This window comes from Ceratotherium simum, chromosome 2, assembly GCF_057802395.1.
Source record: "Ceratotherium simum simum isolate JZ-2026a chromosome 2, ASM5780239v1, whole genome shotgun sequence".
NCBI lineage: Eukaryota > Metazoa > Chordata > Mammalia > Perissodactyla > Rhinocerotidae > Ceratotherium > Ceratotherium simum.
In genome coordinates this window covers 16,868,960-16,896,517 of record NC_141901.1, presented here as the reverse complement: position 1 = coordinate 16,896,517, position 27,558 = coordinate 16,868,960, and the positions used below count along the sequence as shown (strand labels likewise).

General features: G+C 44.1%; 1 protein-coding gene across 5 annotated transcripts in view; it reads right to left on the bottom strand.

The window, feature by feature from the left end:
* The window catches only part of CACNA1E (calcium voltage-gated channel subunit alpha1 E), a 372,240-nt gene that overhangs the window by 138,918 nt on the left and 205,764 nt on the right, over nt 1-27,558 (bottom strand). For all 5 annotated transcript variants that reach the window (XM_087438754.1, XM_087438731.1, XM_087438736.1 and 2 more), the window contains one exon: nt 5,040-5,143. In XM_087438754.1, the coding sequence (XP_087294880.1) occupies nt 5,040-5,143 (104 nt within the window). The remainder of the gene's footprint in view (nt 1-5,039; nt 5,144-27,558) is intronic.

Sequence of the window (27,558 nt, the reverse complement as noted above, 5' to 3'; positions counted from 1 at the left end):
CCATGACCGTCAGATGGCAAGCTCATGCTTCTCCCAACATGTGACTCTTTCCCATCCAGAGAAGGATGTAGGAGAATTAAAAGATGTGATTCCAAACCAGGGATAGATCAGAGTGGATATGTCAGACACAAAGTATCGTCCTACAGGGCAGTGCTCTGTCCCTTTTCCAGCTCTGTTAAGATACATCTGGAACACATATTGGAGCCTTATCTGGAACACCAATGACTTACTAGCACAGCATCTACTTTTTCTCTTCGAATGGTAAGAATCTGACTTGAATGTTCTAAACTAAAACAGAGACACACTTAGGAAATGAGTAAGGATAAAGAACATCAGATAAGATAACACAAACAGGAGATTATCTCTTCAGTAGAAATACAAGAAGAAAGAATCTGTGGTCAGGCCCCTCCCGCAGGTAGTCATTGAGGGAGAGCATTTGAGTTGCAGGTCCAGGCTCTGTGGAGAGAATTACCCAGAGCAGTACTTGGGCATAAAGGATGTCAATAAAGGCTCATTGAATGGTAAATATATAAGAAATCCCATTATGTCTTATGACTCTCCACTCAAGACACACACTATTAAGAACTCCTTCACAATGTTTCCTGTTTTTCTTTCATAACCATTTTACAAGTCACCACAGGCTTTAGTACCACGTCGTTGGACTAGTGGTGGTTTCCTCCTTAAGCCTACTGAATCTGGTCTCTCTCAGTGCTAATCCTTCTGCTACTGACACTAGATGAATGGTCTTATATACCCCTTTTATCCTACACTTTTTTGGTGTGAAATATTTTTACTTTAAAATTTAATTTCTATTTTTCTCAAAGTAATGAATGTTGGGTTTTAAACTTGAATATTTTTAAGAGACTTATAATGAAAAAATAGCAGCCTGCTGCCTCACCACTCCCCACCCTTGAATCTCACTCCCCAGAGGCAACCACCTATAACTCTTTTACCTGTTTCTTGTATTATTCATTTCCAATTTTCTAAATATTATACTTATATGACTGCTATTTCTTTATCTTTCAATATTATATATTGCTTAAAGACGTCTCTACTGTGGAACCTAAGATTTTAGTCTTTGACCTTCCCTTCCCATCCCCATACTCTTGAGGCAATTATAGCACCCATAAGGGGCTATCTCAAAATCCAGTGTTAACAATGTAAATCTGGTTGACAGCTGAGCTGCACAGAGGACTCACTATGCTTATACTCCTTTAGTGGTAACACTTTTGTGTTTTGTGAAATTAATTGCTTAGATCAGGGTGTGTGTATACATACAAATACATACAAACATTTATATATTCATATATTTTTACACACATATATATATAGTTTTGACAAAACCATTAAACTCTTCTGAATACAATAATACATACCAGGGAATATATTAGTTTCAGTTTTTTTTTAAATATATCATTTTCAGAGTCCTCTGTCATCCTACACAAATCTGAACTTGCTGCTCTCTAGGCCTTCTGATAGCTGTCATTCTACACTTCTTCACCATCATCCTGGGAATCTCCTTTGCTTCTCTCCTCTATTGAATCCCTTGTTCCCATGAGTTTCATGTCCTTCTCTTCCTTTAATTAATTACTTAGTTTTAGTCACTCACATTCTCTAGTAACTTCTTCAGAAAGAGTGTCTCAAAATATTGCCATCCCATTCTCACAGATAATCACTATTTTGGCTGGGTATAAAATTCTATCTTGGAAATTGTTTTCCTTCAGAAAGTTTTAGGCACTTCGCTATTGGTTTCTAAACTTCAATGTCATTGAGAAGCCCAAAGCCATCCTAATTCCTGATTCTTTGTAGGTAAAATCCATCTCCTTCCCAATCACCTTTTAGAATATCATCTTTACTCCGATGCTCTGAAATTTCATGATGATTTATCTTGTTGTGGTCTCTTTTCAATAGTTGTGCTGAGTGCTCAGTGGGCATTTGCATTATTAATTAATTAAATTTGTTTGTTCCCTTTTATCTCCATACCCACCTCCCATCTCCCTGCCATACATACTACCATTACAACATATTCAATGTATACTTTTTATTTGAATGCATTTTTACAAACTATTATGTGTGCCTGTATCTTTCATTTATGTAGATGGTGTTATATCACTTTCTTGTTTTCACTAAACTCTGTGTTTTTAAGATACTCTATGTTGTCACGTGTACATGATATTTGTTGCTCCTAACCGCTGCATAGTTTGTCATGGTATGCATCCAACAGTTTATCTATCTACTCTCCCAGTTATGGATACCGAGGTTTCCTCCAACTCCCCACCACCAAAAAACAACGTTGGAAGGAATATCCTTGCACATGTCTCAACAGACCTTTAAATCTGGTAATGTGAGTTTATTGGTTCTGGAAACATTTTTGGCATTTTTCTTTGTTAATTTCTTCCTCTCCACTTCCATGTTGTCTTTACAGAACTCTTACTAGTTGCATGTTGGATCAATCCTCTGATTTTCTTATTTTTGCTCTATTTTCTAGGTGATTTCATCAACTTTGCATTCCAACCATTTACTATCTTTTTATTATATTTTTACATCAATGTAAATTCTACATTATTTTACATTAATCCCCAAGAGCTCTTAAATGCTAAATGTTCTCTTTTTTTTATAGCAATGATTTTTGTGAATAAAATTATTTCTCTTCTATCTCTGCTGATACCAATTATATCTTTTAAAAGTTATCTTCTGCTCCATGCATTGTTCATATTTCCTCAAGTTCCTTTTTTCATTTTATTTTTGTCCTCTGTATTGGACTTTTTCTTCAAACACTAATGATCCCTAGCTGTGTGTTCATATTTAAGAGCAAGGCACAAAAGGCTTATTGAAAACTCTGTGTGCATGGCTGGGGCTTGTAGAATGGTGAGTGTAGTGCACTGTATGGTGCCCCTCCAAAAAGATATGTCCACATCCTAATCCCTGGAACCTGTCAATGTTACCTTATTTGGAAAAAGTGTCTTTGCAGATGTAATTAAGGTAAGGATCTTGAATGACAAGAGCATCCTAGATTATCCAGGTGACCTAAATCCAATGACAAGTGTCCTCATAAGGGAGAGGCAGAGGGAGATTCTAGACAGAAGAGAAGGAGGCAATGTGAACACAAAGGCAGATGTGGAGTGATGGAGCCACAAGCCAAGGAATCCCTGGAGCCACCAGAGGCTGGAAGAGGAAGGAAATAAATTCTCCCCTGAAGCCCTCAAAGGGAATATGGCCATGCCAGATTTTGGACCTCTAGCCTCCAGAACTGTGAGAGAATTAATTTCTCTCACAGTTTTAAGACACCTACTTTGTGGTAAATTGTTGCAGCAGCCATAGAAAACTAAGATCATGAACCTCACTGAAGGTGATGGGTGGGAGTCGTTTCTCTGGTTATCTTCAAATATCACATATGTAGGCCTTTTCTCTTAAGTCTAATAGTTCCCCCGCAGAGGAATCCTATGAACCCCTGCCAGGTTGCTACATTTCTGAGAGGGATGCAGTAGAAATGGGCTGGGAGTATGACATTCAGTTCGTGGACTTTCACTTAACCTTCCCGTTTTCACTACGGCAAATCGACCCCACCCTCAGAGGCACCTGATGTTACCGTTTCAGGCTTCTCTGATTCAGCCTCTACACAGAGTAAGTCTAACTTTGGCTGGGATGTGGGTTGGGTGGGGCAGACACCTGTCAGCACCGTCTAGGGGTAGAGATCTAAGCTACTGGGGAGAGCCCATCTAAGTGTTCCTTACAAGGACTTTTGACCAATCCTATTCTTCTAGCACCACCCATATTCCAGCTCTCAGACATACCAGGTGACTAATTCCTGAGCCTTCTTGGGCTCCCATTTTGCTTTTGTATTGGTATTCCTCACTGTAGACAATTAAACCTCAGCTTTCCTACCACTAGGTCAGTCACCATTTACTCTCTGTCTTCAAAAATTTTGTTGACATCTCTCATCTATTGTCGTTTCTGCTCTTGTTCTCTTTGTCACTGTGCCCTTCTTAAAATTTATTTCCTGTGTTAGTGGAGCTATAAGAGCTAACCAACTTGCTTCAATTGGCCATGTTTAAACAGAAGCACCACCTTATAAATTTCTATTTGAAGAACTTATGCCACTCAGACAAGAAATTAAGTTCTGTTTTGCTTAGAAAAATAAGCAAATAAATCTACCTCTAAAGTCTACCCTTGTTTTAGCTCTCCTATCTTATAGCTTTCATTTCCCAAAGTGAATTTTCCACTCTGGTTAAATTAGGTTGCATTACCATCTCTTCACTCCCCATGACAAGTCCCATTTCTTCATCTTTGCTTATGGTGTGGTGCTCCCCTTTCTGGAATATTCATGCCCATATATTCTATTTTATCCTATTACATATTTTATATCCCAAGCAAAATCCCAATCCTTCACGAAACCATTCCTGATAACTTCAGACTATATAGATTTGTCCCTTCCTCAAAATGAATGATCTGTATTTTATATTAGTCAGTATAAGAACTCACATTCCCTAGCTGTTTCAAGTGTTTGCTGCCCTCTAGGCAAAACGTTAAGTCTCTTAAGGGCAGGAACTGTGCCTTACACTGCGTGTGCTCCTTGCAATGCTTACCAGGGCATTGGACATTGAGTACTTGCTGACTGATGTACGCCAATTCAAGCTACAAATATGAGATTTGATGTCCAATACATGATAGAGGAAGAATCTTTTGAGGGCAAAGCCTGTATCTTATTCAACTTTATGTCTCTAACAACCAGCGCAGTGTTTGACACAGAAGGTTTCTGACTACCGAGTGACTGAACAAAAGGATGAATGGATAAATGAACCTCACGGGATACCATGTTCAATGTTGTACCTGATCTAAAGATCTTTTAATTCCAAACAACAATAAAGATGATTAGAACGACGGTTCACTGTACATTCCCAGCATCCAGAACAGCATTTGGCACACAGGGGCCGCTCAGTAAATATCTTCTAAATGAAGGTTAAATGAATGAATCTGCCAGGAGTCAAGAGCCTTAGCTCATAATTAGAAAGAAGAGGAGAGAGAAACATTTGGCTTACCCGGAAAGCACTCCCAGGACGAGGTTGAGAACAAAGAAGGATCCAATGATGATGAGGGGGATGAAGTACAGCCAATTCCAGGTGGCTCCTAAGGCATCATTGGTCTGAAAGAAAGAAAAACGGTTCCTTAATACTTCATCAAAACCATCTGCCAGAAGAAGGCCTCCATTCCTGCAGCTTCACACACAGGGTGATGTAACAAGCACAGCACAATACAGTTAAACATCGCCTCGCTCCACTCCAGATTTGGTGTCATTGTGGATTAACTCATGTTCTTCCATGTACATTGAGAAGGACACTGCACTGGCCTCACATAACATCCCGAACTGGAATAGTCTAACACCCTCACTTAACAGATGAGATAACTGAACCAAGAAAGGTCAAATACTTTTCCAAGATCATGCAAACAATCACTGGTTTTACAGTGTTTGGTGATGTGGGTTCTAAGCCATTGCACTCTAAATTGGACAAAATCTCAAAAATACAGATGCAGCCTATGTCCATCACTCTATTCCATGGATGCTGGCTAAGGCCTTGACAGGGTTGCTTGGGAGAAATTAGTGTCATCCACATCCTGCTCAGCCCTTGACCCTGGGCTCTGGCTTTCTTTCTCCCATCATAGCCCAATAGTACAGAGCTAGACCAGGCCTGGCCCCAGCAAGGTTCTAGACAGAAGCGGGAATAAATCTAGATTTGAAGAGTGACCCCTTGCTCTCTCTCTAATGCTAACACATAGTAAACTGAAAAATGCATGGAAATCCATACTCTGGATTCTTGTACTACAAGTGAGAGGCAAGGCCCTTGAATGGCAGGGGGTTGAGGAAGGATTATACCACAAGACTTAGCCAAAGAAGCAACTCTTGGCAGAATGTCTTATTTGGACCTTGAAACAGTTTTGGAGCATTTTGAAAAGTCCTCTTCAACATCTGAGCCTTTCAACTAAGCTTTGCCTTGACTCTCCGTCCCCATGATATCAACCCCAAGTCTTTCTAAATAGTCTCCTTGAATTGCATTATACATATGCAGGGCTTTAAAATCCCCCCAACCCCATCTCACTCCTGCACACGCAAACTTTAATACCTGTTTGAAACTCAACAGATTCTGGAAAGAAATTTTATTCCCAATGCACTGGAGAAACAAGGCCATCAAAGTCAAATGCCATGCCTAAAATTCACATGCTAAATTAGTAAAATTAAGATCTGAACTCAGAATTTCTATGGCAAAGTGTTTCTTGTCCCTGTCATTTACCTTTTTCTCCCTCTCACTACTAAACTTTGCAAACATATTTTGATTCATTGTCCTCATGCTTCCCATGGACTTCTATGACATTCTATCTTGTTTTTCTCCCAAATTATCTCATTTTCTCTCTGCCTCGCATTTAAATATGTCAGTCCATAGAATATAGCCTCCCTCTGATCAAGGCAGCTATCACTGTACAGTAGTTTTTCCATTAAAAATAGCTTCTAAGGCAACCTCTTTCACCAAACTTGAATCTTTCGTCTTGTCCCTATACCGTTCAGAAAGAGATGATTGTAAATGAAACAGAATAAAAGTTAAAAACAAACACCTTCTGAACTGGATGGGACAAAGGCAGGGAGCTGCCGATTTCAGCATGTAAGATCTAGCTCTTTAGTTCAACCAGGTCTAGTGAGTTAAATGCAAGCAGGGAAGATGTGGGCCAGACCTCAGAGAAGACTGCTTCTGATTATCAGAAGGAAGTTGCAGAAGAACTAGATGCCAAGGGCCACAGGGGTTCTAACGGACATAGGAAGCTGGGTTTTTGGTGTTTTGTTTTTGATATAGTTGAGATATGGTCTTTCCTGTGAGCTGAAAATTGGATTGAATGATCCTTGTATAACTAGCTCTGTCTTTATTCATGATTACAAATGCCATATCCTGTAAAGACTGATTATCTCAGATGGTTCACCAGTGGTGCTCCAAATCAACAAGTTTTATTCTCTCTACGGCTTAGCCAGTCCTCCCCCGCCCCCACTCCTTAGCATTCTTTGGCAGCAAGGACTGAGTCTGCCCCTCGGTTGCCAATAAACATTATTTGGTGTCAGCAATGGCAATGATGAAATTGTGGCTTTTACGGTGTCTTTGGTCCCAGGAGTGACTGAGTTACAGTTTGACGATGGCTAGAACAATTTCATTTGGGTGACTATTTGCCAGAGATGCTATAGACTGAAGAGCATTTCCCAAATTGTATTCTTCTCATTGTTAGAGGTCTGTAAGAAATTAAAGTGTTCTGCGGAAAATGAACCTCTGTAACCAAAGAAACTTGGGAAACACAGCAGATTGCATTTTCCCCTTAGCTTGTGAGAAGACCCACAAAAAAGAAGCATTATTAACTTTTGCTCCATCACTTCACACAATTCCTTGATTATGAAACCCCTTTTTAAAGGAAAGCTATTACCTAATCTAAATCTGTTATCAGGATATGCAGCCTGTGAAATGCAGGGACAAAAGGACTCCCTTCACTGGCCAGAGTCTGGAATGTGCTTCCCAATTCTTCTATTAAATATCGATGATGAACAGTGTCTTCTTATTCAGTGTTTAGTGAGAATGTTTTGGTTTTGCCTTGACTAAGACAAGAACCTTAACCATCTGCTCATTTCTGTATCTGGCACCTTACAAAGTGTTTAGCACATATAGCTGCTCGACTAATCAATAAATGACCACAATTTGAATAAGATGATTCTCATGTTTAAAATATACCAAAAAAAAAAAAAATCATTCTGATACTCCTTCTCACTCTCTGGAGTTCTGTCTGAATTGCTAAAAAAAAGAAAACGTCCTCCACTACAGCACTGGGGCCTGTTGGATCAGAAAAAGAGGAGGAAGGGGAGGAGAAGGAGCAAAAGAACCTCTGGGAGGACACCAGCAGCGCACCATGCCCGAGGGGTTATTAAAGATGACTGACAGCTTAAAAGGTTCTTCTGGAGACAGTGGTTTGACAGCTCCCGAGATTATTCACCAACCTTTAAATAGACTTGCCGCACCCTCTCCACACCTTTCTCCTCTCCCTGGGGTTTCCTCGCAGTTCTTCCCCTTCCCCCATCCTTCCTCGCCAGGTGGCCTCACCCTCACCTCATGTGCCTGTCAATGGATCAATGACGTGTCCAGTAGGACAAGGTGACATACCTCAGCAGGAAGTGGGCAAGCCAAGGACTTCACACTTCCCTCCTCCAAAATGGCAGGGTTCTTTCTGATGCTAATTAGAGCTTCAATCTCCTTCTGATTCATCATTATTAAAATCTTAAAATTGTCCAGTGTAGGAGAGACAACTACTGAAGTGTCTTCTGAGATTAAAAAAGAAGACAGTAATCGACAACTCTCAAGGCAAGTGCCCATCCACCACAGGAGGTGGGAGTCAGGAACACCAAGCAGAAAGCTGCCAGTTCAACCCCGGAGTTGTGACTATGTTCTCTCCTGGGGTGCGTATGTGTGTCTGTGTCACAGCAGGAGGTGGAAGAGAGGAGGGCTGCCTCTGAGAGAGGGAGAATTTCTCCACTGTGCCCCTCTGCTTCTGTGATTCTCACAAGCTGGTTACATGTAGAATTACCATGTTTTACTTTCCCTAGTGATTCTTCCTTCAAAGACAGGGGACAGCCATGCTAAGTATTTTGAGCAAGAACCTGGGGAAGGAGACCCCCAGCTTTCCGAACATGTTCTGCTGGATTCTGGCCCCAGGAGAGTCTCACAGTGGAACCTTCACTGCCCAGACCGCTACTGTGGAGCAGCTAAGTGTAAACCAGGCCCCTCCCTGCAAAGAAGCCCACACAAAGAGAGCTAGCCTCTTCATTCCGTCCCATTCATGGAACACCTCCTCTGTGTCAGGCATTACAGAAGAGCGCTTTTCTTTGGGGCAACGTCCTCTTATTTAAGATGCTGATTCTCCTCCCACCTGACCCAGCCAAGCCCCTAGACTGGCAGGCTGGCTGTTCTCCATCTTTCTCACCTGCTCATTCCCTGAGTGACACACACATGCACATGTGCGCATGATGCGGGTGATGACAGACAGAGAAAGCAGTCGGAGGTGGCAGCCCACCTGCACAGGGAGTGCTCAGCGGGCACCAGTCCTGACATGGTGGGAATGTGTTCCTTTGGGAACCTGCCTCATTGGAGGTGGTAAGCGCCCCCACTCCCTGCGTAAACAGGCACATGTGGCAATTATCACATTAATGTCGGGGTATTGAGGGAGCTGCTGGAAGGTGGGGGTGGGAGGAGCAGGATTGGAGAGAAAGATGGGGATGGAGACAGCAAGAGGAAAGGGGTCCCATGGTTCTCCTGGCCTGAGGCTGTATAGGCAGGGCTAGGCACCCACCCTTGGAAGCAGGTCCCTATCAGGGTTCCACAGGGCTCTGTGGAAAATATGCTGAAGGGTCTCTTGTATGCACATGCCTTCCACAGAGCAGCTCTCACAGGGAGGCTGAATTACAGATGACTGTGTGGGGAGCCTGAGCGAGTTGGGACTGGGAAGAAGGAGGAGACTGATGCCAGAGTCTTTTCAGAAAAGAAGGGGCCCTGGGGCACAGCTGCTTCTCAGGCTGGAGGCAGCGCCTGCTGGCAAGCCCTGAGCTGGCCTACAGCAGAGTTTCTGAGCCAGGGTACTAGTGGCATCTTGGGCTGGATAATTCTTTGTTGTGGGGGGCTGTTCTGTGCGATGCATTAGCAAGACCCCTGGCTTCTACACACTAGATGCCAGGAGCACTCCCCCAGTTGTAACAACCAAAGTGTCTCCAGAATTGCCAAATGGACAAAAATGGCTTCAAGTTGAGAACCCCTGGCCTAGAGGAGGCTCTGTCCCAAGGAGGATCTCATTCCCAACTGAGCTCAGGTCAAGGGATGGTTCAAGCAGCCACTCTAGGCTGCCAAAAAGGCCAGGCCATTCATCTTAGCAAAAGCATCTGTCCACGGCCTCTGCTGACCACTCCAGGGAGAGAAAATTCAGAGACAACGAGAGTGCGGAAGGAAAAGCACAGAGGCCAACGACCGATCCGACTGCTGACCACCTTCCCTAAGGGCAATACGTGGGCATCTGGCATCTACCCAGCTGACTTGCCTCCCCTTAGCCCCCACTTCATTCCAGCACCCAATGTGACAGCTCCTCTCCCACCCCAAGGGACTTGGAATCCATGTCTCAGAGCTGAATGTCGGATTTTGTTCAACCAACTTGTGGACCATGTATCATGTGACAGATACTCTCCTGGCTGTTGAGGATAAATGATAAACAAAACAGTCTCAGGTCCTGGCCCTTGTGAAACACAGTATAACGGGGAGACCCATGTTAAATAAATGAGCACACAAATACTCGTACGACTGAACCGTGGTGAGTGCTGTGAAGGGACCACACGGGGCTGATGCACAGGTGTGTCTCATCTGGTCCAGAAGGTCAGGAAAGGATCTGCCAAAGCTTTCAGAGAAAAGAGTCAAACGAGAGCCTAAGAAACTACCTTGGCTGAGACAGCAGAAGCTGGGAAGGCAGGGAAAGGTTTATTATGGAGGTAAAAGAAAAAGGAGGAAAAGGTTAAGACTAAGAAGTGCCGAGAGGTGGGGGACATATAAGAAAAAGGAGGGTGGGGAATGCGCTCTCGGAATGAACTCCTACCACTGTGCAACAGCAGCCCCCTAGGCCCCTGTGTGGACGTTATACTGAAACGTATATGAATCAGAAGGTACCCCTCGACGGATTTTTTTCAAAGTGTACGTACCTGTGCAACCACAGCCAGATAACTACTGTGCTTCCTGCAAGCCCCTTCCTAGGTACCATCTCCCTCTCCTCAAATATAACATTGTCCTGACTCCAATAAACATCAGTTAGGTTGGCCTAATTGGGACATCACATTTGAGTGTTTCCCTGCATATGATGCTGAGCCATCCACATTCCCTCTTTGCTCAGGACTTACATTCAGAACAGTCTTCTCCTCCCCTGCCTCCTACCTCCCTCCCTGCCTGCTCTCACCCGCCTGGATGTGGCAAATTCTGTACTGCCCCCATCAGGTCTCCTTTACCAGCAGGTGCACCCATTGCCCAGGAGCCATGCCTGTTGGCAGCTCATGACTCCCACCTCCACCCTTCTCAGAAGTTGGCCCCTGGCTGACAGGCCCACCTCACGTGGGAGTTGACGCCTGCCCATGGGGCAGGGGGGAGAAGGGTGGCCTGTAGCCAATAACGAAGTGATGCAGGGGTATCAATGGCCCAGCCCCTTTGCCTCTGGGTGGGACAACCTCTGTGGTGTAATTCACACTCTGGAGCTGCCTGTGCAATCAGGCTGAGGCTAAATTTTTTTTTTTTTTTTTTTTGGTTAAGGAAGATTAGCCCTGAGCTAACATCTGTGCCAATCTTCCTCGACTTTACACGAGGGTCGCTGCCACAGCATGGCTGACGAGTGGTGTAGGTCTGTGCCTGGGATCCAAACCTGCGAACGTGGGCTGCTGAAGCAGAATGTGCCGAATTTAACCACTACACCACAGGGCTGGCCCCTAAAACCTTTTAAACTACATCTTTGTCTAGTATTTTACCCTGATCTATGTTGCTTCCTTCATATCCTTACAAGTTTCTCCTGAGAGTGGTCCCCGAATAAATCATTGCCCCAAGAATCTCTTTCCCAGAGCCAGTTCATGGGGAATCTGACTTGAGGCATTATATCCCTTTCTCATCAGGGTTTTGACCATCCTTGCAAAGCTGGCAATACCCCTCCCCTGAGTCACACCAGTTGGATGGCATTTCTAAGGGCAGAGCCACTGCCCTCTGACCACACCTACATTTTAGGAAAAGAACACAATGTACAGGGTATCCTACAAGCCATTGTGCAATTAAAGGCCTAAGATCATCCAACCTCGTTTCCTGCAAACCAGGAATTCTAGCCGTTGTTTTGGAAGAAGATTATGAGGAGACATCATCCAATATATTTGGTAGACGAGGAAACCGAGGCCCAAACAAGCAAAGTGACCTGGAGCAGACCTGGGGCCACAATCTAGAACCACAATGGGTCAACTTCTTGAGAACCCTTGACTCTCCATATTTCGTTTAGTCCCAGGTCTCTTAAAAGCAATCCTACCCATACTATTGCCACCTTCTAGAGGAGAATAAAAAAATCAATAGAAAAGCCAACACTAGGATCTGGCAGCCAGAAAATGAGAGCTGTCTTCGCAGCCCCGAGGCAAGAAAGAAGGCGGGGGGAGCAGGTGGAAAGAGTGAGGACAGAGAGCTCTGAGTGAAACACAACCACCTGCTGCCACCCAGCGAGGAGGCTGAACCTGTCAGTCCTGGAGGCAGAGCATTTTATTATGTGTCAGATCCCTGAGTATATTTAATAAACATGCTAAGTCTCCCCACACAAACAAGCTCCAAAGGCAGCATCTGGTTTAGCCAGGGGCCCATTATAAGCAATCAAGCCTCCCCATGCGTTCTGGTTTTTCCAAGCTCCCCGACTTGATGGCCAGCAGCCACTTTCACCCGCTTGCCTGGACTGCCAGTGACTGTCACTGAGGATGCAGCAGGGCCTTCGTAGGAGGCCTCTTAAGGAGGAACTTCCTGTTGGGCATTTCGCCACCTATTCTTCCCCTTCTTGTGCCAGTGGGAAAACAGAGCAGGACCAGTTTGGCAAAGAGGAGAGGCAGAGAAAAGCAGCACTCCCACTCTCGGCCTTGATGACACCACAGCCACAGGTCTTCACCCAGCCCCTAGCTGGGTCTCCACTCTATCCCATGGTCCCATGATCAATCCTTCTAGTGACCATCATTTACCACCTTCCCATTGGTCCCCTGTCCCCTCCAGCTAGCCAATCACCATTTTCCATTCAATCTAATATGAGTACTCTAACCTTCAGCATCTTGCAGGTTACAGATCTAGAAAGAACCCCAGCATCTTACACAAACCCTTCATTTTATGGATGAAGAACCAAGGGTCAAAAGCTACATGATTGCTGAAAGATACTCCACTAGTTGGTTACAGAAGTAGAACCAGGATGCAGGACTTCTGCCCTGCTGTGCACTCTGCAGAGCCCTTCTCTTCTATACCACTCAGTTTCATGCTCAAACTAAGTATACATGGCCCTGTTCCCTCCAGATGGTTCCTGACTTAACGAATGTTTGACTTATGATTTTTCAACTTTATGATGGCGGGTTCCAGCATGGGAGTTCAATCTATTATTGAATTGCACAACTCTGAGACGCGATGAGCTTTGGGATTTATCTTACTTCAAAGATTTACTGAAGGATGAATATGTCTACATTGTAATAGACTGTTTCATTTTTTTTTCCTACTTTTGAAATACACACATACACACAAATCATCTTGTGAAACGACACTATGTATGTGTGTGTATAAAGGTTTCTACTGCTTTAAAAAAAATCTTTAAAAACTATTGATCTTGTTCAACATCTTACTCAATGCATTTTTGACTTACAGTGTTTTCAACTTACAATGGGTTCATCGGGATGTAACCCCATCGTAAGTTGAGGAAGATCTGTAGTTATTTTGTGTGTATGCTGCTGTTGGCAGTAGTGAGCAAGGCAAGGCAAGACAAGGAGGGCAGGTCGTGGAGGACCCTGATGGTGGCCTAAATCATTTGGATTTTCTCACTCCCAATGAGCTCCTCCTCCCTTCTTCCCTCTTCTGTCCCCTCCCGCTCTGCCACACCATGAGTTCTCTCATACTAGAAAACACTGCTCAGCCTCTATAAGGCTTCCCCTGAGCACATCATTCTACTTCACTCCAGAATTCCCCAGCACTTAGGAACACTCCATAGTTGCACACATATTCATTCAACACTTTTGAATGTGTACTCTGCATAAGATTAATGAGAAAAGAAAAGAGTCCTCAAGGGCCTTGGTATCCATAAGAAGACCAAGTCATGAGTATAAATACCTAAAATAGAAACCAGACCACTAAGTGCTGCACTTGGGTTTTTGTTTGTACTTATTTACAGACCTTCTTTATATGTGTTCCGTCTCTTCCATATATCGGTCCTCTCTTCCCATTGGGGTTGACTGTTTCTCAAAGACAGAATTGCATCTTCTATTTCTCTGTTCACTACTAATGCCTAGAATATTATTCTACAAACAAGAGATTCTCAATAATGTTGTTGACTAATAGGAGATTATAACACCACTAGCATTCTTCTGCTTCACAGGCCTACATGAGTTTCCTTTTCTGGAAATAAATATATCACCTGTAAAATGGCATCTCTGTTGACATACAGCAAGTGCCCGTAGCTAACTCACATATTCAGCAGAGCACATAAGAGCAGAGACCCCAGAAAAAAGCTTCAGATAATAATTTTTCTTGGCTCTCATTCTTCCCGCCACAAGCGCTTCTGAGCAGGTGAATTAATTTATCATTGAACATCCCTGTTTTAATTAATGATTGTGTGTCAAACACTAAGGTAAGCCCAGTTGGTTCCCTGAAGCCCCAGGCCAGTTAGTTTCATTTATTTTGTGGCCACAGGAAGCACTCTGACTCCTTACTACGAATGGCTTGAAAGCAAGAAACCATGGCTTCTAAGTTTTTGTATCTTCAGAATCTAAGACAGATCCCTGGAAAACAGGCCCAATAAATTTGCATTGGTACTGATGATGGTGACAGTGAAATGCCCAGTCCTACATGCCTATTTATCACTGGAGGGCCTGAGAGTACATGGCTGAGGCTCTCCACTCTGGTCCTGCTGGATCACAGTTTCTCAAAGCACACTGGGCTACAGGTGTGCCCAAGTTATCACTCCACACACCACTCACAGCTGCTGGCAGAGCCTGGCAGTCCCCAGGCTGCTCACCTCCACTTGTGAGCAGCCTCATCCATTTATCCCAGTGTCATACAAATGTTATTTTCTATGCGTGCCATGATGTGAAAAAGAACAGGAATCACTGTGCCAGACGACCATCTATCAGGGACATTAAGGAGGGAATTCCTCACTTGAGTAGGTGCCTACATCAGACTACAAATGTGGGGTCCCTGCTCGCTCAGACCTATATCCCTCACTTTGCTTCTCCTCTCTCTCATAGATTCGAATCTCAGGTTCTGATTCCATGCTCCCCCGAACCCTTCTCTTCTCCTCTCCTCATTTCTACTGTCTCGCACACTCTGATGCTACAAATTCATCTTGGTTCTTCCTCTTTCCTCTAAGATACACAAAATTCATTCCAACTGAGCAGTCCCATTGTTTTTTGGGTATAATAATGTTGAAACAGAATACAGATAATAAAATAATAATGTTCACTGTTTCCCCATCCTGGGATCCACTGGAAAGAATCCCTTCTTGCTTTTACCCTTCTTTGTACTTGCTTTGCTGTTTGTTAGAGTGGAACGTACTAAGATCAATAATGATGAGTGAGTAACACAAGAATGCATATAAGCTGTTGGATGGCAGATCCAACATCAACCCAGTCAGACCTATTTCTGGCAGTAAGAGGACCTGATTAAAATATCTAAACATTTTGCTGTGACTTGTATCCTAAAGCTTCAGCGTAACTGAGGAGAGAAAAAATAATCATGGCTTTCGCTTGTTAAGCATCTACTCTAGGCTGAACGCCAAGCCAGGTGCATAACATACATACATTAACTCTAATCTTCAAACCACACAAGAGAGGTGCAATTCTAAGTTTACATGTTAAAAACAAACAAAACAACAACAACAAAATCCAGGCTCAGAAAGGCTAGGGGACTTGCCCAAGGTCCCACAGTCAGTACACTGCAGAACCAAAATCCAAACCCATGTTTGACCTCTTCTCAAGACACTACATTGTGTTGCTTTTTACACGTCAGGTGGGGGTTGGGGGAGGATGGATAGAAATAACAATGTTGTTTTAACTTGGAACATATTTGAGAACAGAGCTATGGATGCAGGCATTTACAACAGCAATGCCAGCAGGAGAAACAGTTTCTGACCAATTGCATATTGTAATCCTGTCCAAATGTTACATTGTTTCAACTCCTTTGATGTCTAGACCTTAACTCAGTGGTTTCTTCTCTGCCCTGGATGTCTGATAAAGTTGGAAGCCTGTCACAGCAGGTTCTATGGCCAGAAGTTCAACAGCCATCCTGTTGCGAGGGAGATCTTATAGAATGGGACAAGTGATTCCCAGCCACAGTTGGCTTCCGTCTTCAGAGCACGGGAAGGTTGTCATTTCTAACCAACATATTTCACCCTGTCTCTACCCAGCTTAAAACCCTCCAATGGCTGCCCTTGTCAAATCCCCTACCAAGACTGACCCCAGCCTAACCTTTCTAACTCGTCTCACAGCCCCTGCATCCCCGCGCACCAAGTCACACGGCCACATCCCGATGCTTGCAATTCCCGCGTATGCCATGTCCTCTCATATCTCTATGCTTTTGCTCATGTTGCCCCCACTGCCTAGAATACCTTTTCCACCTGTCCACCTAGAAAGCCTCAATGTACACCCTGATTAAATGCTACCTTCCCCAGGAAACCTTCCCAGACTCAGTCACTCTCGTCACTGTCTGCACTGGATGCCACCATACCACTGAACTCGGTACCGGAATCACGGCTCACCTGTACGTCATTTTCTGTAAGACTTCACACATCTCAAGAAGAAGGAGTAGATCTTATTTGTCTACGTATCTGCCCAGAACCCAAATTAGCTCTCAGTAGGTGCTCAAGTGTTTGTTGAATGAATAAATAAATAAGTTAATAAGCTGAATGTATGGCTCTGATTAAATCTAAGACAAGCAGAAGGGAGGAAAGAAAGAAAAGGTGATGAGAAAGAGGATTTCTGAAAGAGTTAATTAAATGTCTAGAGGTTTTCCTTATCACTAAGAGGGCAGGTTAGAGGATGATTAGAGGGGGTTTATCAGGGATTATCACCTAATAAGCCCTTCCCAGGTGTACCCTGCTGCGAAGGACTTCGTCCTCTGATCTTCTCCAGAAGAAGAAAGGCTCAGTCACTCTTATCTCTGAGGAGCTCAGGAAAGGATTAAAACAAAACCAAGAGATTCTGCCCTCTCATCCAGCTCTAGTTTCAGCTGTAAAGCCAGGTCCGAGGGAGGCAGAAAATACAGACTTGACACTCAACATGAATGTGAACCGTGGTTCGAGTAGGGCCCCAGACAAAGATTAGGGGAATACTCCCTGATCTCAGAATAAGAACAGAGAACCACATCTCTCAGGGATGGGGGTGGTATCTAAGAGGGAAGAGGGCAGCCCCTCTGGGGAAGCAGCAGAAACAGCCTCTTTGCCTGGTGGGCACTGCTGACAGCACCAGCCATATGGCATTTGAGCATGAAGGGGATGGGGGAGCAAGCATCTCTTAAGGAAGGTGCCCTGGCTGGTTCTCTCAATGGCAAAGCTGGGCAAGGCTAAGCTTGAAACTTTTTATACCTCAGCCTGAGGGTTCTGCCATCTTATGCTTGCTGGGGGTAGAGATGTTCCCTCTGCTGGGAATGCTTTTAAGCCTCAATCTTGACAATCCCCTCATCCTCTCAAAAAAAAAAAAAAAAAATGCACTGTCAAAATCCTGGTCGTCCTTCAAGGCCCTTCTTCTACCCCATCTGGATGACCTGATCCCCTGACTGCCCAGCTAGGGCTGCTTCCTCTGACTGGTACCCCCGGGGCTCTTCAGGCTTGTTCTAAGATCCTCTGATACCCACATTCAGACCCAGTCCCAAACCATTCTCTCGCCTAAATCCTGGTGATTTTCTTGGTCTGGAGAGTATAAACTTCTCTAAGCCAATTCTCTGATATTCAGCATGAGGTCACAAAATATTGATAATACGAGTCTACATTTTTAGAGCAATTACTATGTACCTTTTGCCTCCATTAGTACATTTAATCTTCTCAAGAATACTTTGAAGGAGATACTAGTACTATAGCCTTTTTCTCTGATGAGGAAACTGAGACACAGAGTGGTTGAGTAACCTGCCTGAGGCTGCACAGATAGTAAGTGACAGAGCAGGACTCCAGCCAGCCATCTGACCCCAGCACTCAATCAATATACTCTACACTTGGTAAAGTAACTGAAACATAATAAATGCAATGTTAATATTATTGTTTTAATAGGTTAAGCTCAGTTCTCCTTACTCAACCCTTGAAAAAGGGGAGGAATAAAAGAATGAATGAATCACTATTATTTATATTCATCTCATCTAAATATTTTACTTGCCTTGTGCAAGGAGACTGCTGGATATTTCTAAACCTCTCATATTATTATTTGCAGGTTACTGTAATATTTGTCACACCATGTAATAATCATTTCCTTGTCTGTCCCCTGCACAAATCTGTGGACTCTTGGAGGACAGGGTTTTGTGTTTCTCTGTATAGGGAGGACCTGCCCCCAGTACTCTGAATAGGTGCTCAACAAACTTCTGTCATATGAATGGATGAATGAGCTAATCAAACCACTTAGAATCAAAACGTAAAGGAATATTCCAGCCATCGCTAGTTCAACTTGGGCGAATATAGTCTAGAACAGTGGTTCTTAAAGGGTGGCCCCTGGCCCTGCAGCATCAGCATCATCTGGGACCTTGTCAGGAAGGCAAGTTCTTGGATCCCAATGCAGACCTTCAGATCAGAACTCCAGGGATGAAGGTCAGCACTCAGCAAGCTGTGTTTTAACGAGCCCTTCAGGTGATGCCTGCTCAAGTGGGAGCTACTGGTCCAGGGAAAAAAAAAAAAAAGAAGACTGCCATGGGTAGCCTCAGCTGCTATGCTGATGTATCCAGGAGTAAAGAGAGATCTGAGGAAGGAGAAAGCCTGAGGTTGAGGGGGAGGAGGAAAGGCGACAGAAGGATGTGGAGAGATGTAGAGGGAAGAGAAGGCGAGTGGGTGAGATGGAGAGATGGATTCACCTGGAAAGCTCCTGGGAATGAAATGAGTTCATGATCTCAGCTGGGTGCTGCCACAGCAACAGGTACAGCCTCTCCCTCAACCCCATCTCCAGGATGACCAGGCATTAGACACACCCACGCTGAGGCCTGAGCCCTGCAGAAGAATTTAAGCTTCCGCGAGTTGGAAAAACACACCGAGAGGAAAGCTTAAGGGAGAAGCTCTCCACACAGGCTCTGAACCCCAGCTGGACGCCTGGAAAGGCCGCCTCTTCCCAAAGGCATGAGGGAGTTATCAGTCCTGACAGGCAATGAAGACAGCAATGTAGAGGCACCTGGGTTTGTTCCTCTGCACCCCGCTTCACACCGTGACACAGCCTGGCTAGGATGGCTCGGCTGCCCTGCAGGATCTACTGGGAGAAAGGATGAGTGGCTTAAGAGCAAGGAGAGAGAGCCCATGGAGGGGCAGGGTTGGAAGCAGAGGAGGGCACAATGAGGTAGGGCTCAGAGACCTGGGAAGGATTACTCCAGAAGCCAGGGGAGGAGACCAAATGATGAAGGAAAATAGGAGCAGCACTCACACCAAGATTCAAGGCCAGAGGCCAGGTGGGAGAACAGAGGGATAATGAGGAGCAGAAGGCTCACAAGATGGTCACAGCCCTTCGCTGGGAATGGCTGGAGTTTCCAGGGCACCCACAAGGCAAACACATCGATGGGTTTCCCTAACAAAGGCAAGACAGGGGCTGCAGGGGGAGGACATTGCGATAAGCAAACACACAATGCTCCATAGGTTCGATGGAAATAACCTAGTAAAAGTGAGTTTACAGGCAATTAGACATTAAAAGTAAGACATAATTGCTGTTGCTATGTTTGTTTCCAAGAACTGTGTTATGACTAGACTAACAGGCTAGTGTTAGAATCCTGAGCAAACTGCATGGAGGACTTAGTCTCGCCTTCTCTCCGTGTGAGAGAAAAAAGCAAATGAGGAAAAGCTAAATCAATAAACCACCACTATGTTCCAGGTATCTGCCCTCAGAATATCCTTGTGCAGCCTTGAACTCTTTTTAGGGGGGCATGTAGGGGGAGAATGTGTGGGGGAGAATGTGCTGAGAGATTTCTCAGATCTGATTTCTTTTAATCCTCATAATGACCCAATGAAGTCGTCATTATTACCCCATTTTGTGGATGAGGAAACTGAGCTCAGAGAAGTAGTATACAAGTAGTAAAACAAAGAACTAGGATTCGAACCCACGTCTGCCTAATTTCAAACACCATGCTCCTTTACCTGCAACAAAGGACATGATTCTGTCCTTTGATGGAGAGGGGAGAGACTGGTGATCCATAAAGGGCCACGATGCCTATTCCAGCCAGAACTGGGTGTCTCTCACTGGACAGGTTATCTCTGTGAGGTACTAGACTATAATGGGAAAACACTGGCCTCACCACCTCTTATCAGTTTTGTGACATTGGGCAAATCATTTAAATTCACAGAGCCTCAGTTTCTCTATTTGTATAATGGGGATGATAATCCCTATCATGGAGCAGTGCTGTGAAGATTGAGAAGTATAATCTGACGGTTAACAACCCCCACCCCACCCCACCATGTATTAGCTGTGCAATCTTAGGTAAGTTACTTAGCTTTTCTGCCCCTCATTTGCCTCATCTCTAAAATGTATGGATTAGAAATAATCAGCTAAAACCCTCAACTCAAGGTATGGCAGGCAGCAAGCATTTGATAAGTGGATACAATATGCTCTCGCCAGGTCCCTCCTCAGAGAGGACACTCCCATCCCCCTGCTGCTGGGAACCTCTGCCTCTAACAGCTCATAGCCACACTCCTCCCAGACATTGCCCTTGTACCTCCAAAGGGGCACCTAGCTCCTCTGGTGTGGGCCAGCCTCCCCTCTGTCCAACTTTGGCCTCACTCCCTCAGGTGTACCTCCCAAAAGCACACCCCAATCAACATTCTGCATGCAATTCTCCAGTGCAGAGCTGACTTCCGTCAGGGACCCCAGTCTAAGATAGCATCTATATCCCAGAGAGTGCTCAATAAAGAGTAATTGATAACAGCAAGCATGACAGTCTTCAAACTCAAAAGACTATGATATTGTAGATGGCATTCCTGGAAGCTTTATAAAATTGTTGGCTGGACTGTACATTCTTTGAGGAGAGGGACTGTGTCTTGAATGTCTTTACATTTCCTCCAAGCACCATGAGGACAGCAGATCCTCTAGAAACACATTTGCGTTGTACAGGCCATACTTCTAGTCAGCCCAGAATCAAATCAATCTGCGTGGGTCCAGGGGGTACACATTTCATTTCCACAATGTTGACACACATGGCTCCTAACCAGGGCACACAGAGTCTCAGCAGTGAGGAACTTGATAAATGAAATCCCTCTGACAGAGAAACTGTAAAAACGGGCCACACAAATCAAACTGGGGAAGTAGGTTATATGAGCTATCACTATTAATTCTTCAAAAATTAAATCCTATATATTAAACAAAGCTCACACCTGTAAAGACAGGTGTTGCTGACCTGAACCTCCAGCCTCCCTGTGAGAGAGGCTTAAGCTCCTTGGGGGACAGCCGATCCCAAGAGAATTCTCCCTCCACCCACCTCCTACTACGGTGACACAGAAAGCCAGTGACAGGGCTTGGAATAGAAGCTAGCTCCCTTATTCCCAAACCTGCATTCTTGGGTTACACTAAACCCTCTAAAACTAGCTCCTCTGGAAATGCAGGCATAAAAGGGAAAACGCACAAACATTGCTCTTTGCGTGCCATGAGGCGGGTTAGCTCACCCCTGTTGATGTCCCTCGGTGATATCTCTGCATTGGCTACAGGGTGGAGAGAGGCTGAGAGAAGACATCTCCCATGGAGAACATGTAGCTGCCACAACGGCATCAGCTCTTTCAGTTCAAGGTGACTCTGGTTCAGTCTCAAGTCCTCCGGGCTCACTGGGATGAACTCTTCCCTCAGGACTCCCACAGGACTTGCTGCTGTTTTACATCCTCTCCTGAGTTTCATGCACTGACTCTGAAATACCCCCAAATTCTGAGTTGCAGTGGGGTCTTGAGATCCACTGAGCAGTATTCCTATCACCACATAAAACCTGATCTCCCTGGGCTTGTGGAGCCAGACAAGGGGTCCTAGGAAAGCCCATGCGGATCATGCGTCTCCCTCGGGGCCCAGCCACAGCCACCAATCAGAAAAACTCTCTCCTCTCAGCTTGCAATGAGAGGGGATAAGATAGGCATTTTAACAGGAGAGCTTTCAGCGTGGTCCCTGGAAACCGAGGCCCCAGCTTCTCCCTCCACTGTCTCCCTCAGCTGCTCCAGGGTTCACTTCGCTCTAGGGGCATCATCCAGCTAAGGGCTGGCAGGAGGTCCTGGGACGAAAAGTCCATCCCCACTGCCCAGCCCACTGTGACAGGGCCTGCGTCTGGGAATGCAGCTCCAGGCACCCAGGACCCTCAAACACTCCAGGCATCTGTCTACTTATGAGCACCACCTACACCCCAAAGCACTGTGCTGGGGGAGCAAATCGTGAGAGGAACTCCCTGACCGCAGGCAGCCTAAGATCCAGTTAGTGCAAAGATTCAAGGCATAACAAAGGAGAGACCAAAAAAAAAAAAAAAAAACCACGACATTCAGAGGGAGGGATAGGGTCTGAGGGCTTGAGCAGTCCTATCAGACTTTCTCAAAAGAAAAGTCATCCTGGGACCTGAAATATTTGAGCTCTTTGCAGAAGTCCATTCTCAGCCAGAGGTCTCCAGCATCAGCAGAGACTCAATCAGCGCACAGCCAGGGCTGTGGGACCTCGTGTAATCACCAATTAACCGAGGATCATGCACCTGGCTGGCAGCTCTGCTGCCCTGGGCACCCAGCCCGTGAAAGCGCCCCTATTATGCAGTGTAGGGCCGGGTTTGTTTGTTCTTGGAGAGTAGGCCTCTGAGGAGCACCGCCCAGCTGAGGGTGACAAAACCAGACTCCTTCTAATCAGGCCTTCTGGCTACCTGAGGGCAATTCCAGAAGGTGCCGGCCTGCCTGGCCTGGGAGGAATTAGGTCAGAGTAGAAAAAAACAGTGCTAACACTTGGGAGGTGAGCAGGGCTCAAAGCCAGTACACGTGGAAAGCCTGGTGCATAATAGACAATTATGTCTAAACATATACATACATATATTTGTAAATTATAACTAAGGTAAGAAATTGATGAATGAATGAATGTTAGGTCCTAAAAGTGGAGAGGCTAAGACAGGGTTAGTGGGTAGTGTCAATTACACTGCTTTGTTCTATGCAGGATGGCAAAGCCCCCCCACCCCCACCCCCACCCCCCGGGAGGAGGCGGAACCAGTCACTTGCCATCATGTAACTGTTTTCTAGCTGGTTTGAACAACAGCAGAGCCAGACAGTAGCAGAAAAAGTGTCCTAATCAGTTCTTAATTTTTAACTACTTATTTTAGTTTTACTCGTGAAATTTTAAATTAAAAAAGCAATATGTGTTAGGAATAAGTGATAGTCAAACAATACAAAGATGTGTAAGGAAAAAGCTGAATTTCCCCTCACCTCCATTCCCATCCTGCTGTGTCTACACAGGTGTTTATGGCCTGATGTGTATACCTCCTCACCTATCTCCATGCATATTCAAATCTACAGACAGCACTTTGCTATTTATTTTTTTTTACATGGGATTATACTATACACATTACTCTGTAACCTGCTTTTCTTATTTAAAACACATTAGGAACGGCCTTCTGGGACAAACACGTAGATCTAATTTATTAAAATATGCACATATACAGAACCACAGCTAGGCAACATTTCACTGATCTCTGTACGGATGCTTGTTTGCTTTTGTTTTTGCTGCTGCAAAAACAAGGCTGAAGTACTCTTTTTTACATATTGTATCCTTACCAACTGGTCTTTTTATTTCAATAGGTGGGTGTCTCAACAACGGGCTTACAGGGTCAAAGGGTATATGTATTTTTAGTATTAATTCCCCCAAAGGATACAGCAATCCACCAAAACGCCACGAAAAATTCATGAATGCCTCTTCTTCCACATCCTTACAGGTACTGGATGTTATGACCCTTAAATGCTGGCAATCTGATAGACCAAAACTGGGTCCTACTTATTGCTTTAATTTGTATTTTTCCGAGGCTTAGCATCATTTCATGGATTTCCTTTTCTTTGAATTGCTTACTCATAGTCTTTGTCTTTTTTTCTATGTGGTTATTTGCCTTTTTATTATAAATTTGTAGAGCCTCTTTGTATATCAGTTATATTAGAACTTTGTTTTATGTGTCATTTTTCTCGGCCTATCAATTGTCTTTTGACATTACTTATGGTGTCTTTTACCATATAAAAATTCGTAATTTCTATATAATCATTTCTTAAAGTTGCTGAGCCAAATATTTGAGTTCCCACTGGAATTAAAATATTCATGCTCTTCTCCCTCTTATCTTACTTGGGGGTGCCCTGCTTCATGAATATTAAGATTCCCATCTCAGGGACTGAACTCACAGATTGAAGTAGAACCATTCGTACTACAAGAACTCCACAAGTGTATCTGACAGAAAAGTTGTGAGAAAAATAATAGTGAAATCACCTCTCCTCGGCCATCAGGGAAACAAAGGTTGTGAACAAGTTTTCACCAATATTCACTCCATACAGAAGGCTAAGGAAAGCCCATCAACTGTTGACTGCTTGTCCCGACCCTGAAACTACTCAGTGCCAAAGTCCTTCCAGCCAGTCGATCCCAACCACGCCTCCGATCCTGGTCACCTTTGGGTGGGCATCACCGAAGCAAGATCCCCCTCACATCTTCATCTCCTTTACCACTCAGCTCAAGCAATACCTACACATTCCCTCACCTCCCTAGACAGAGGGACTGTGTGCTGTCATGGGCCTCCCTGCACTCCTTGGTTATTATACTTATCCCTTGTTTGGTAATTATTTACCTGTCATTCTTATTTATATTCCCAACACCTATGACTACACCTGACATATAGTATTTGCTCTCTAAGTAGCTATGGAAAGAAAGGGAACAGAGAAAAAGAGCAAGAAATGAGAAAGAAGCAGTAAAATCCAAAGCCAAATGTTAGCAGTTAACTGCCAACTCAAGATCAATCAGGAATGAATGTTAAACATTGCTGAAATTACAGGGTAAGTTAATGGGAAAAAAAAAAAAGATTCCATTTACAAAAAGCTGATTGACACACAAAATTTCAAGAACATTCCTGGTTCATAAAGAAAGGCCCGCCTACACTTCAGGCTTGCTGAGCTGCCATTCTCCAGCTACCATGTTTCACTCGGGGACAAACGGTTTTTGGTCGAGGATAAAGTAGAAATATTCATTTTTCAGCCTCTTAATGAGTTTTGGGATGATCACTGTCATTCAGCCCTAAGTGCAGCCAATTTTCTCTGAGTTAATCTTGACATCAACACTCCACCTAAAAGACTTTTCTACGATAAAAAATGATTCATGTGATAGCATTCACACTTCAAGCTCGCATCTTCCAGAAGCAACATATTTTTGAATTGACTGTAAGACTACAAAGAAGGCCACTGGCCGTGAGCTCCCAGGAGAAAGGGTTTCCAATTTTTAATAGAAGAAAGATATACAGAGTCCTTTAGAAATCGAGCCTCTGCTCCCATTCTACCCTGTAAGTACATATGGACATTCTACCCTGTAACTACGGACATTTACTCCCCGACCTGGTCTCATGTATTCCCTGAGGGTGAGTGTTTCCATTCCTGGGAGTTGCTGAAGAATCTGAGAAAATGGAAGGTTCCTGAGAGGCCCCGGTGTTCCCCAGTGCTAGCTCAGAGCTGGACCCACACACTTGTGTTAAGACAGTTGAGCTTTTCATCTAGGACAGGGTCCAAAGAAGATTGACATCAATCAGTCACCTGAAGGACACAGAGCCCATCTCAACACCTCATCCCTCCATCTAGCTTCTTGGTGATTTTTTCTTTTTTAAAAAATATGACTTAACCAGTCCCATGATTCTGGCTTACAGCATTACAGAATATTTCTACTGATCTCAGATGTGAATTTCATAATACAGAAACAATTTAGTTCACTTTAGTACTAAAATGAGTATGAACTAAATGTCAGTAACAGGATGGAAGAAGGCTAGACAGAGAAAGCAGAGGTGGGTTGGCAAGACACGACACTAAAACAACGAAATTACTGTATCTCAATTCCAAGAAATTCAGCAACCGTTAGCCTCACCCACTAGATAAGCATGTTAGTAACACAACTTAAACCTTACTCTCCCTAATTTGTAATAATTAAGAACACTGGGGAGAAGCCTGGAACTCACAGAAGTATCTACCATCTTGAAAAGCCTTTTTCTAAACTCTAGAATGCCTAGACAACATTTCCTTATGGCTGAACTACAGTGCTGGCCTGATGAGTCCCCTCCAAACCACCCTGCAGCCAACACACTGCTCTATTACGGCCTTCCTCTGCTCAGAACTTTGCAGTGGCTACACTCTGCTCGCCAATTAGAGGCCATGAGCACAACAATCTGGGCCCATCTGTCTGTTGAGGCTTATCATCCCCCACTCCTGGATAGAATCCCTCCCATATACCTAAACCTGACCTTTCACAGTCCCGTGATAACACATTACATTTTCCAGACACAGGTGCTGTGTCCTCTAAGATGTCCATCTTCCATATTCTATCAATTGCTAACTCTTCCTACAAAGCCGAGCTTAATAGCTTTCTCTTCTATGAAACATCTTATCCCATGAACAGCTCTCCATCTCGAATCATAATTATTCATAACCCTCACAGTACTTGTAATATTGTAAATGCTAAATAAATATTTATTAAATGATATGGATGTTTGTTGAAATGAACTGAACTGAATTTTGAAATTTTTCATTGTTATTTCACCCTGCTAGGATGTTAGTTATTCTTTTTCATAGGATTTGGTTCTTCTAGTTATAAAAGTAACACACGAACATTTGAAAAGTACAGAAAAGCATAAACAGGAAAATAAAAATTACCCACAATCATCACCTAGAGATAACCACTCTCATTACCCTCTTAATTGCACATCTTACATCAATGCAATTAAACAAATTTACGTATGGAAGTCCTACGCCCTGTGTATGTCTTCCCCAATTTAGATCAAGTCACATACTATATACTCAACCCAGCATCTGGTTGACCAGAAATCTCTGCTAATGAGCACTCCTACATATCAACAGTACAATGCGAGCAAATGTTCTTGGTGATGACTATGGCGCCCTGCAAGTTTCTGAAGTGCTTTCTCTGAATCATAAATTCATAGAACTTTGTTGCTCAGAATGACCTCAGAGAACATCTCCACTTATCCACCTCTCCTCTCTCCTGTGCGTTTGGCAGACATGGCTAATCATTCAAGATACTCTTCAAAGATGAGCTTGGACATGGTCTCAGAATCCTTCTCCAGGCAACCATACCCATCGACTGAAAACTGCATGCATTGTAGACCTAGTTGTCATCTGCGACTCCATCCCCTCACTTGGCAGAGGGTAAAAGGTCCTGAGAGAGGCTGAGAGGTCCAAAAGCCCACGAGGGGCAGGGCAGGAAGCAGAACTCTAACTTTGCTCTACCTCCTTTGCTTTATGTCACACACATCTAAGAAAGATGAGATTAGTTCTATATTGTTTGAATTTAAAATGTATTTTACCACAATTTGATTTTTTTCAAAATTCATAATCCACAAAATCTATACAACA